The 13,247-nt window shown below is 44.0% G+C and overlaps 1 protein-coding gene across 1 annotated transcript in view; it reads right to left on the bottom strand.

Moving 5' to 3' along the window:
- Positions 1–345: 345 nt before the first annotated feature.
- Positions 346–13,247, bottom strand: part of LOC128457324 (polypeptide N-acetylgalactosaminyltransferase 10) — a 47,057-nt gene continuing 34,155 nt past the window's right edge. Inside the window, exons 5-11 of the mRNA XM_053441974.1 lie at positions 13,163–13,172; positions 12,902–13,019; positions 8,981–9,088; positions 5,447–5,668; positions 5,205–5,321; positions 3,836–3,985; positions 346–3,191 (exon numbers count right to left, since the gene is read on the bottom strand). Of these exons, the coding sequence (XP_053297949.1) occupies positions 3,027–3,191; positions 3,836–3,985; positions 5,205–5,321; positions 5,447–5,668; positions 8,981–9,088; positions 12,902–13,019; positions 13,163–13,172 (890 nt within the window). The 3' untranslated portion in view covers positions 346–3,026. The remainder of the gene's footprint in view (positions 3,192–3,835; positions 3,986–5,204; positions 5,322–5,446; positions 5,669–8,980; positions 9,089–12,901; positions 13,020–13,162; positions 13,173–13,247) is intronic.

Below are 13,247 nucleotides of genomic sequence, written 5' to 3'. Positions count from 1 at the left end.
GACCAGAAGAAGCAGATGGACACTTGGAATGAACATCTGGCTGCTGAGATCCATGCTCCAAAGAAGCAAGGGGCAGAGAATGTACAGGAGCGTGATGAACTGAAGAAGAGAGTGAAGGAGCAGGAGGAAAAAATCCCCACGCTGCAAGAGGAGATACAGGAATTGGTAAACATCTGGGAGCTGAAGTGTGAACCACTGCTGGACATCGATGAGAAGCCGAAGAGCAGAATCCTGGAGCTGGAGGCCATCTTACAGAAGATGGAGGAGAAGGATTAAAATGTCAAATTCTTGCTTTCTAACTTTTCATGTCTTCATCGTGTTTGTTGTGAATTCGACACCACACACTTTCATCCAAATATAGAAACCTTTTATTTTACAATGTCCAGAAAAAATATCATACAATTCCAGTTAGATCGTACAGTCTGTTAAATATCTAAATACACTTTTACAGTTGCAATGTCAGTAGAGAAAAATACTGGATCTTTTTTCCTTGAGATACAAAATGTACACGTTCCTACACAAACACACATGTACACAATGTTGTGTAGCTGGCCGACGCTCGACATTAAAAACCTTTTACTCCTAAAAAATAACATTTGTTGACAAATTTTCGCCTGAAAACAACACGATGGGAAAAATGTATTTGGATATCACAGGAATATAAAACCTGTTTGTAATGACATTATGGAAACCTAAACAATTTTAACATAATAATTATATTTAATTTAAAGGGGCAACATTAATGATTTGTTTTTAATAATTAACCACAAAGGGAAGAAAGAACAAATATGAAACTTTAACAGTTTAACATAAAACTACTTTACATGTGCAACAGAAAGATGAAATGAAATCAGATGAGGAAAACAGAAGATTATGACATTTTGGGCAAATCCTCCAGAACTTTAACTTCTGACTCTGGAGAGAAACTTTATGTTTTAATGTCTCGTACAAACCACAATGAAAAGAGAAGGTTGATTGTTTAATTGAACAAACTGCTGGTCTCAAACTAATATTTATAAAGTCGTAAAGAAAGTGATGAAATGCTGCGTGAAACCAAACAAAAGGCTAAATGAGGAGAAAATGCTCAGAGAAGCTGCAGAATTAAACACTTTTATAGAATCTTTATACCTTAATATAAAATGCCAGAGGTTCCATTCAGAGCAAACCAGAAAACAAGGAAAGAGACTTTTCCATTGATTTCTCTCTTTCAGATAAAGACAACGATATTTAAACCAGTGTCTCGTTTCAACCCTTAAACCAGAACAATATTTGAATCATCCTTCAAAATGAAGTCATATGATTGAACAGCCCAGAATGCACCAATGATCCCAGCGTGACTTTAAAACACCGGCACCGTGGCCGCGTGTCGAGGGGGGGGGGGGGGGGCTCCAGCCTCATCGCTTCATGATGTGAACGTGTTGGAGTGTGAAGGTCGAAGAGGTAAAGACACAACAGAAACTCTGAAGTGACGCAGTCTCACAGACGAGAGGAATAAGAAGCTGAGTCTGAAATAAAGTCCTTTAAACTGATAATTAACTTTTTGTTTCACCGAGCGAGTTCGGATTCCAATTAAAACTCTGACGTCTGGAGCAGGTGAGGAAACGACACGTGATTGACACGTCTGACGGATTTCATGACGTGACAATTATCCGATTTGATTGTGATGGATTCCAAGTCCATGATAAAACTGCTTGCTGCTTTTATTCTGAAGGAGCCGTCTCTCTCTGATGTTGTGGTGCGTTCAGGTTCCAACTATAAACCTGTTTGTTCTGGATGTTGCTTCATTACTGCGTGATTTGGGTTAGCAGGCGACAGAATACTAAATTATTAAATCATTAAAAAAGAAACAACAGGGATTCAAACAGCTGGTAGAAGACAATAATTTCCTTTCCCATAAAGAACAAAAACAAAAAAGACTTTGGATTGTAGAAGTGGAAAAAGCAGAAGCAAACACAGCATGGTGATTAACACAGAGGTCTTCTCAGGGCTGTAGTTCAAGGCAGGAGAAAGTACGACAGACAGGAAGTGACACGTGTTCAGAGAGAGTCGGAGGTGCCTTCAGGTCCCGGAGGAGACGACGCTGGACAAAGACTCCAGCTTCGAGGAAAAGTCACTTCTGGAGTGAATTGTTCCCTACGCTTCTCTGGACACAAACACACACACTCTCACACACACAGACACACACACACACACACACAGACACACACACACAGACACACTCACCAGTCCACTTCCAACAAGGCACTAAGATTTCATTCAAGTTTATCATGACACAAGTGCTTTATGCATTTTACAGCCCCGACCGTCCGTCTCTCTGTTCACTAGAGTGAATTGCAGCTCGGCAACCGGCCAATCGGGCGGCCCCGCTGTGAACCAGCTGACCTTCGCCACTAATGGTCCTCTTGCATAAACCCCGGTGATAAGATGAGCGTTCCACGGGATTAATAAAGTCTCCGTCTATCTATCTATCTATGTATCTAAATGTGGCCCAGTGACCATGGGACGACTCATCGATAAATACAGCGAGGAAGGAGGAGGAGGAGGAGGAGGAGGAGGAGAAGGAGGAGGAGGAGCAGGAAGTAATTTCCTTATTTCTGTGTCAAACCGTTCAATACGTTCAAAGCAGAATCTTTGAATGGAGAGAGGGGCGGCGGAGAAAGAGAGAAACAGAAGAGAGAGGAGAGGAACGTGAAACCACTAATCAACAGCAAAATCAGGAAGTGGACAGACCCGGCTGTCACACAATAAACGCACAAAGTCACTTTGATACACAAACGCATTGATCAGAGCTCAACTCAGTCTTTCCTCTAACTGATGTGTTTAACCAACCACCCCCCCCTCCCCCCCCACGACAGTTTCCCAGCCTGCCTCATTCCAGGCCCCCCCCCGAACAGAAACAGCTGTAACCTCAGCGCCAGGTGAAGAAGGAAACCAGAGGAAACGTAAAATCCCTTTTCCCAGCAGCAGCAGCAGCAGCAGATCGGCGTCTCCGTGCGTCACCAGTTCCTTTCCTCTCTCCCAGCGCCTCAGTTGGCGTCCTGGTTGAACTGCTCCAGCATGGTGGCGTTGGTTTTCTCGAATATCCACTGCTGGCTCGGCGAGGACGAGTCGCACGTGTTCATGAAGACGCGGCGCTCGGTGGGGCTGCTGTCGATGCAGCCGTTACTGACGGAGTGATACAGACTCTTGTCCTGGAGGAGGAAGAGAGAGAGAGAGAGAGGAGGAAGAGAGAGAGAGAGAGAGAGGAGCAGGAAGAGAGAGAGAGGAGCAGGAAGAGAGAGAGAGAAAAGAAAAACATCAGAACGTTTATCGAAAAAATTAAACAACTACTGGTGTTTCTGCAGATTTTAACTCATTTTCTACAAGTTCAAAAGTTTTTCAGTTTTTCTTTCCGCTCGTGTTTTAAAGTGAGAGCAGATGACATTTCCTACATGAGCTGGAAGCCGTTAACCAATCACAACAAAGTGGACCAGCTGGCCAATGAGGGGGGGGGGGGGGGGTCTTAAAGGGAGCTAAAAGCAAGTGTTTGAGACAGAGGCTGAAAAGAGGAGCTGCAGCGATGGACAATATGAGCAGAATTTGTCTCCTCTCAGGTTTTTATTCCATCACAGAATCGTCCTGAGAAGATTCAGGAGCCCGGATATAGGTCTGGTTTGTTCTTGTGGTGCCTTCAAAGAGATTCTGACATGAATCCACATTTCAGGACGGCTCCTCCCTCCCTTGAGGTGACATCATGTGCAGGGGACGTCCCTTCTGGATCCTGAATCAGATCCTCGTAACTTTACTTTAAATAAAGTATTATAAAGTACTTCAGGATGCGTTTCCACACTCGTACCTTCCTGTAGCGCCACAGCTGGTTGCCCTTCATGCCGTGGCAGTCGTACAGGGTGACCGGGCTGTTGTGGGACACGGCGTCGAAGCAGACCTTCTTCGTGTGCATGGGGTCGCCCACCCGGACGTCCTCCCTCCAGCCGAACGTGAACACCTGCGGGTTCAACGTCACATTTTGAATTCAGCTCAGAGCAACAGAAACAGGTTCGATGTCTGATCAACCTTTTTACATTTCATTCAACTCTCCAGGACAAACTCAGCAAACTTTATCCTCAGTCTCCTTCAGACTCTGGTTCTGACCTTTAAACTCTGTTTGACACCATTTAATTTTTCCTAAAGGACCCATATTATGCCCATTTCACCACCGTTGATATGGTTCTTTGGGTCTTAATGAAATGTCTGTAACATATTTTGGTCAAAATACCACAAGGATCATTTTAAACAGCAGCTTTTTACCCTGTCTAAAACAGCCCTCCTCAGATTGACCTGTTTTGAGTGACGCTAGCTAGCGAGCTAATGCCAGTTTAACCACAACGCAGCTTCAGATTAAAGCAATTAAAGTGTCAGAGCTCTGAGCTGCAGTGTTCCAGCCCTGGAAACAAAAGGGGACATTCAATCCATTAAGGCGGCTTTATGAGCTCGGCTGTGAGATCCTCAGGGTGACGTGTGAGAACAAACAGACTCCTCACGGGCAACGCAGAGATAATGAAGCTGTGGGACCAGTGTGTGAGGGACTTGTTTGCGTGTCTGCCTGGCTTCATTTGACTTTGATTGTGTGTCCAGCAGAAGAAATGCAATTACTAAGAAGACAATCTGTCGGCGGGGCTGACGTCTCGTGATTCCTCTCGGGACACAACGGCCTGTCACGTTTGAAAGAGAGAAAATCCACAGACCTGACGGAAAACATCCGAGAGCTGGAGCTGTGCGGATTTATCTCTTTTATCAAATGTTTTGTAATGTTTTGTTAATCCAGATCCCATCAAATCATTTGACTTGATTCCCTTTGTTCAGTGACCTGGAGAGCAGCAGGTTGCTTGTATCCACCCGGGTGTGCGACGCCAATTAAACCAAATATTATCTGTTCGCCCGAATCTGGTTTCGGTTACGAGGACAAGAAATCCTGTAAATACAGATTTGGAGAAATAATCCCTTCAGTCACTCTAGGAAATAAATATAAGGAAACCAACACATTTTATAGCAGTTTCTTTTTAAAAGGCATATTGTTGATAGACCTTTTTTTTATACACTTGAAAACCACGTCACCGCTCAAGCAAGGAGCAGAACAGAATTAATCCCAACGTGTGGCTGCAGGGGGCGCTGCTGCTCACTAACAGTTTCAGATCTTGCATCTAAATGAACACAAGGCGTCTCACCTGTCCGTGGCTCCAGCTCACCTCCCCCCGTCCCTTGATGCAGGTCTCCAGACGGACGGGGCTCCCTGACACAAAGTGTTTACTCTCCATACACATATCACTGCCCACGTTACGGATCTGCAACACAAACACACACGACAACACATCTGCTCATTAGACCCCTTTTTTAAAGTCTCCGTTTTGACTTTTGTTACTTTAATGTTGTTCTGTTTGTGCGTTGAAGGTATAAAGGTCGACTGCACCTCCCCCCAGGCAGCAGCAGGGGGCTCCACCGGTGGGTAGTGCTTGGGCAGGTCCCACGCCACCTCGCTCATGAACCACTTGAAGTTCTTGCAGTTGAGCCGGTTCCTCAGGTCCTTCTGCACCGTCATGTCCCCGGCCGACAGGTGGCGGTACTCGGGCCGGCGCTGGTAGATGTACTCGGCGTATTCGTCCATCCACACCTCGGCCACGCGCTTCAGGTTCTGAGGTCAGAGCGGACGTTTGCTTTCATTTCACATTTCAGAAACGTTTCCGACAACCGACTGAGAGAAGTCAAGAACAGTTCAACAAAATCACAGATTTGACTCATTGGGATCAACGGCTCACAGCTGGCCTGGTGGCAGATTGTTCAGTTTCTTCACTGACATCATCATCTGCGCCTCCTGCCATGTCCTGACTGATCTGACCAGCGGATCAAAGCTCAGGAGCCGGTGGTCATCGCCCACCAGGCCGGTGATGGAACCATGGAAGAGACTCAAACCGTGAAAGAAGAACTAAACTAAATCACTGACCTCAGTTACTTGACAGGGTGGATTCTGTTTCCTCTTTAAAGTCTTTTATTTTACACTTTAATCAAGTGAAGACAAAAGGCGATCATGTGTTCAAATGGAGGATTTATTATAAAATCATCTCCGCAGAGCTATATTTCAAAAGTGGCTTTGTGGGGCTAGTGTCCCGCACACTTCTACAGTGGTCAGCTGAGATCGACTGGTTCCTGACCAGTGTGGTGCCCCGCCTCTCGCCCATTTTCAGCTGGGACCAGCACCAGCTGACCCTTGATGCTCAAAAGGACAAGTGGTATAGATAATAGAAGAATGGAAGTTTCCCTGAACAATCATTAGATGAATCGTGCAGGTATGAGAACATGGTATTGATTTGAATGTCACTCTGTAAATACCAGATTTTTTGAATTTATAGTTATGTGTGATACAGTTTTGGGAATTTTATTTTTGGATTTAAGATATTTGAGCATCACGTATACAACAATAATATATTTTGTAATTTTCAATATTCATAACACACGTGAATGTACTTAATTATCTTCAGTATTGCAGAGAAACATTAATAATAGTTGAGGACAGAATCATAATGTTTGTATTTGACTAAATCTTTGAACATTGAACCACCTGCAGCTTTGACGTCTTATTAAGGAAAAGAACCGTTGAGCTGGAACTTTGTGAACCGTGTGAAACTTGGATGTAAAACACAGTTAGAACTTTCATATAAAAAGGTGAGAAGTGTGTCCTCAGATATTCCAGAAATAACCCGACACCACCTTTTCCTCCTCCTGTATAACTCTCCTGTTAGTTAGTGTGGCCTACATACTCTTCACTGTACGAGCCTATTAGACGAGAGAGATGAAGCTGATTTGAGGTGAGACCCATTTTCTCTGGCTCATCTTTAAAAGCGTCTTTCTATCACCTCACGAGTGTTTTCAGTAGTTTGTGACAAAGCTGGTGAGTCGGCTGTTTGTGTTTTCTGTGGTCTGCATCCATAATTTGGTGCAAGATGTTTTTGCAGAGGACTTAATGAAGGCGGCTTGGAAATAATATCTAAAAAAGTACGGACACTGGCTGTGATGCATTATTCATCCAGCATTTAGGCCACTACATTATGCATTTAGTGGCTTTAATGCACAGGGAAGGCAGAGTCCATACACATGCTGCATCAATCAGTGGGAAAGCATCTCCTTCCAGGGAGGAAATGCACAAGTGGAGTAAAGAAACAAGAAAAAGAGACGGATACAATCTGAGCTACAGCTGCGGCGGTACAGGCAGATTCTCCAACAGGTTCTTTAAGCTCAGACAATTGCAAACATGAAAGATTTACAGCGGAGCACCGGGAAGCCCATCCACCTTAAGTCTCTGAGGCTTAGAGCAGTGAGGAAAAAACTCCTGTCGGGCTCGGAGGGACGAGGGCATGTCTGGGAATACAGATGTCCTCCGTGGGGACGGACGCTGAGAGGACTGAGGACACAGGTTCTCTGAGCCTCCCAGGGAGAAACAGATAGAAATCCTCCTGCCTTCAGAGGAACACACACACACATCGAGACACACACAGACACACACACTCACTCCCTGTAGCAAAGCTTATTGCCTGCAGCTAAACTCAGACTCCAGGTGAAGTGGAGTTCAGTGGTTTTATCTCCCTCCATGGTGACTGGACTCCAGGGGAACCACTGACACACAGACACACACACATGCGCACACACACACACACTCAGGATGGTTTGTGGATATTTCTGGATTCTAATTAATTTCGGCATCTATCTCAATAGCAATGGCGAAATCTAAGAGAAGTGAGAAACCGTCCAGTTGGATCTGAAACAGGATTTGCTGACAGATCGTCTCCTCCCCTGAGAGGAAGTATCCAGACACATCGACAGCTGCGACAGCCAATGAGAGCAGAGACCAGGTGACTGAGAGACTCCACACCACAAGGCAGCACATTGTGTTGCAGGAAACCAAACCTGATGGAGACGTGATGGAGGTACAATCCCCCCATTTCTTAAATATTAAACACGTTTGATAATTAAAGGGGTTTTCTGGAGGTTTACCATCGTCTCTGTATCGCCTGACTTGACCAGATAATCTGCACCGAACACAAACCGAGGTTCCAGACCGGCTTTCTAGAATCTGGAGACTTTTCTTTTTTCTCTCTCGACCACCAGCCGAGCCAAAATGGATATTTAACCGTCCACAGGTTCAGTGAGTTCATTGTGTGACGAGCAAAAGAAAAGATCTTTGTGATGAATTCACAAATTATATCCAGAGTGTTTTTTTTTTTTATCTTCGGTTTCCAAAGAGTTGTTTTGACCTGAAGTCAATCAGGTGGAAAGAAAAACATGTTTATTAAATGTTCTGGGTTCTTTTGAAGCTAGGAGGCAGAGAAGGACACAGGAGACCAAACTGAATTCATCACAGCCTGTGTGATATTAACATTCACTGCAGCGTCACTCTGGGGTTAATGGTCAGAGCGGCAGGACAAAAACAGAGGCCAATAGGTTTAATTACATATTCAGCCGAGCCGAACAGAGCCAGGTGTCAGACCGAGGCTGAGTCATGCATGAGGAGTAGTGTTCGGCTACAGGCCAAAGAAAAACACCTCACACACACGTGTGGAGCAAATGGAATAAAGAAGCTTGAGATCATATCTGGAAAAACTGGAGGTTCGTAAACAAGTTAAAAGATACTGAAGGTGCCAAAAGTGTGTGTTATTGTCGTTTTGTTGTTGCAAAACTATATTTGAATTAGAATTTAAAGGGTGAGGTTAATAAATTTACTTAAGTTTCTTCACATTTACAGGTTTAGTTTTGAGATATTTTTAATTCCAGGTCAGAAGTTCTCCAATGTTATAAGGGTTTGATATATTCATAATCGGTGTAATATTTAAAAAAAGCATCCGTGACAGAAATCCCTATTGGTAGGCTCATCAAAAACACAAAGACAACACATCAGAAAGGAAATAAAGAAAATGTCCCCTCAACAAAACCTTGTGTCCACACTGAGACTCACCTTGGCAAGACTGACTCCTCCAGGAACCTTGTAAGGGACGTACTTCCTGTAGATGTGTCCCACCCTGGAGCAGGGGATGTCCTCCATCCGACCACCACACATCCACACCTGCAGAGACACAGAGAGGGAGACACTGATGAAGGACGGCATCAGGGCGGAGGTGGTCGTCCTCAAAGTGCAATGATCTGACGAGGGGACAAGGTCAACAGATCCCAGGAGACGTGACGGTGTGAGGAGACGTGAGGAAGCAGATCAAGTTCAAAGAATAAAAAGAAATGACAGATGGAAGCGGTGGAGAGATTAACAGGGACCTGAGGGGTCGCAGGGTTTGTTCAGTGAACTCTAGGAAAGAGGGATGAGGGCAAAGAACGAAAGTACGACTTGTGTTTACGACCCGACACATCAAAGGGAAAAAAACTGAACTGATACAGATGATAATCTACAAAAAGTGCAGAGAGACGATGACAACATTTTAAAACAACGCTCCCAAATTACTGGAAAGTTTTCGGGGAAGGGGGGGGGGGGGGGACTAGAGAGCGTCAACGACATGAAAGAGAACAAGCACGTCGCTCACGCTCAGCTCAACGATAAAGACTGGAATTGGATTTGTTCTGCCGCTCAGGGGGAAGCACAGACACGTTTCAAGTCTACAGACAGACAGGGGGCGGGAATTCCACAGATATACATTTTTCTTTAACCCCTTAATGCCTGAATTAATTTCCATTTATGTAAAAAAAAGATTATTGATGTTTTTGGCCTGTCATACAGATGCTTAATTAAGTGGAGATTGTTAATTTCAATATAGTAGTTACAATAGATATACATTTAGGTATGAGGCAAATTAGCGACATTAGGCATAATGGGGCATAACCTTAATTTAACAAATTTTGGTATGTAGATTATTATATTGATGCTGCTTTTGCTTGAAATTGATTAACAACATGTGTTTTCTGTACAATCATTGCTGTTCCATCATAACAGTATTTCAAATACAGCCTAATACCTCAAAATAACTTTGCTGCACAGTCCCAAGGGGCTTGTATGTATTTTCCCCTCCGACCACTAGATGGCGGCAGAGTACTTCCATTACCTTCCTTAGTATGTGTAGTATTTGCACCATCAGGCAAGATCGACATTTAAATTCACTACATCCACTAGATTTATTGAATCCTGCCCCAGATCTCCAAGAGTAAATATCAGTCACCTTAACATGTTGGATTTTAATTTTTTATTGATATTCTTTAATTATCGTCTCTAGTTTGTATCGTATGTTTATTCATTTATTCTATTCTAATGAGCTCCTCTACAGGATGAAACTGGCGCAGTGACAATTTATGAATCCTGCTAAGAGACAAACAGACAAAGATGAAAACATGATGGTGAAGCACAATGAAGATGATCCATCACTGGCATCAGTTCTACATTGATTATTGTCAAAGTGACTTTATGAGCTCCAGTCATCAATCAATCACCATCAAGCTTCAATATCACTAAACAATACAAATAAATTGATAATATGCTCGTAGCAGGGACGGGGTGATCAGAATGAATTATTGGCGAAAGAAATGTTTTAATATTTTTGGCAATTGGGGGAAAAATATGAGAAAGTGCTCACTGACTATTTCTTTGTGAATAAGTCAAACATGTTTCTATTTAGCACGAGCTAAGTGGAAATAAATAGAAACTGACCAGCAGTTTGGATCCATATCCTAAATAAATCATAATCAATGTAAAAAAGAAGAAACTGTAGCAGGAGGTTTCTAGGAACTGTTCGATATCAATGCAGTTATGTTTGTCTTATTCAAACTTTCTGTGACCTCTCCTCCCACCTCAGAGCATCGTCCTCCACATCCGCCTCAATCTACTCCTGTCAGGATCAAATAGAAAAACTAAAAACTAATATTTTAAAAGTTAAACTCTATGACGTTCAGTGCTTAGTTTGAGTTTAGTGATTGTGTCGAGGAGGAGGAGGAGGAGGAAGAGGAGGAAGAAGAGGAAACTTAGTCATCAGTAATCAGAGAAATGCTCTTTTCTCGGCTGCTGCAATTCCTTTCTTTCGATTTGCTAATTTCTAGTCATATTCTGCCTCACGCTGACTTCCTGATTCTCCGGAGTGGACATCAGCTGCCTGCTGTTTCAATTCAATTCCACCTTGTCAGGTTGTGTTGCCCCGCGCCAGCTTGGACAAACACAATCTGGGGAAATAACAGATGGAATCCAGCCCCTCTGCATCTCGCTGTGTGACCCGCTGCACCAATCCCTTCCCTGCTCTTCATCCCTGCACTGAAACACTTGAGCTTATTAACCGGGGGGGGGGGGGGGGGGGGGGGGGAGATCAAGAGCTGGAGTCAGCGCCAGTCGGATTAAATTGAAAGTCTTATCACTCAACTCTAACACAAGACTTCTACAATGTCCTCAACTCCAAACATGAACACCACCACCACAGGTAAAGTGTGTGTGTGTGTGTGTGTGTGTGTGTGTGTGTGTGGGGGGGGGGAACTCCATGACCTCCAGCCAGTGTCAAGACAATTGAGTCTGGCCACTGTCTGGAGTTCATTCCTTTCACATATGAGGGACACAGCAGGAGGATCTCTGAGTCAGACACGTTCACAACAACAGGAGGGTCTCTAGAGCATTCCGGCAAGGGGGGGGGGGGGGGGGGGTAGTAGAACATGAACATCAACACCAGCTTTTACATCCTCACGTACGTTCCCCAGGTTAGAAGCTACAGAGATGCTCCTGTTTAAAGAGGTTGTGTGTTTCAGCTGCACACGGGTTCAGGTGGTGTTCCAGTGATGAACAGCTGGTGGTGATCACATGCTAAAGAACACAGCCATGAGCCAGCAGAGCACAGACTGTCCTTGAAGGAGTCTTTACTTTTTTAAATTGTAGTTGCATCAAACATTTGGCAAAGCATTTTTTTAATCTCCTGCTGTTTCCTCCGTGGAATCAAAATGCTGAATTATATTTTGTCCTGTGCAAATCGGCCTAAGTGCCCACATCATATCCTGAATGTTTAATTTCTATTATTCAGCAGCAGTTAGCAAAATAAAGCCACACATGCATTTATATGAAGACGCAGCAGATGGTGAAACGAACCTGACAGTAAATTGGATTTGGCTTTTCAATCTTCGTCAGCAACAAACGCGGCCGCACAGGAAATGTCCCTTTTATGGAAAACCGGTGGTGGTATCACACGGCAGCATATGTCCAATCAAATCCAACCAGCCAGCACTGGCCTCTGTGCCTAATTGAGTGAGACGCCAAAAGTCCTTACTCAATCAAAGCAGAATTCAATTATTGTGACGGGTTGCTCCGTGTGTCCGGAGCTCGGTGACAAGAGGCGGCTGAGGGGGAAGGAGGGGGGAGGGGGGGGGGGGGGGCGAGTCACACACAGTTATGGCTTCACTATGGAATAATTCATGCTGAAGCAGCAGACGAGGGCTTAATGTAATATGGAGTCTTCTGAGTATGATGAATGTGGAGAGTGCGTTCGGCTCAAATCACAGAGACAAGGACGGAAACTCTAATGAGGAGCAACTCATTTCTCTCAACAAGTCTTTTGTGTGTTTACCTGTGGATACACAACACATCAGGACACACACATGGGACGAGCGCTGAAAGCAAGTTAATGAAAAGAGCTCAGGGGGGAAATCTGAACATAATTCATCCTCACATCACAAAATAAACGCTGCAAGTCCCAGTCTGTGGTTTAAGATAAAGCAAAATAAAACTGGTAAATATGAGCAGAGGAGCAGAGGAACTGGGTATTTATTATAATCTCTGGAATGTACAAGATAGATTTGAGGATGTTTATGACATTCCTGTAACAATGATTATAACTACTCCATATTCGACCAGGTTTTGAATTGGTTGAGGGTTGTGGTAAAGCTTTTATGTAATATTGAAATTGGTTTTCACCTTGAAGGAGATCTCGTACTGTTCTCCTCCCCAGATCTCCAGACCCGTGTCGTATCCTCCCAGTTCCCAGAACCACTTTGTGTTCACAGCGAAGAGTCCGCCTGCCATCACTGGAGACCTGGAAGACACAACAGAGACACAGTCACACACACACACACACGCACAACAGGAAACAACAGAGGAAGACACAAAGATAATTTTCTGACTCGTGAATTTAAAACGTAAAACAGGTTTTTATTTGAGAAAAAAAAATTGCGTGACTTGTCAAAACCTGCAGATACAACATTTTTTTGTGATTATTCATTTCAATCACACTTAGAAGGAAGTGAGTTAAGGTTGTGGTTAT

Source organism: Pleuronectes platessa, chromosome 15, assembly GCF_947347685.1.
Source record: "Pleuronectes platessa chromosome 15, fPlePla1.1, whole genome shotgun sequence".
NCBI lineage: Eukaryota > Metazoa > Chordata > Actinopteri > Pleuronectiformes > Pleuronectidae > Pleuronectes > Pleuronectes platessa.
Note: the sequence above shows the minus strand (reverse complement) of the source record. Positions and strands in the feature narration are given on the sequence as shown.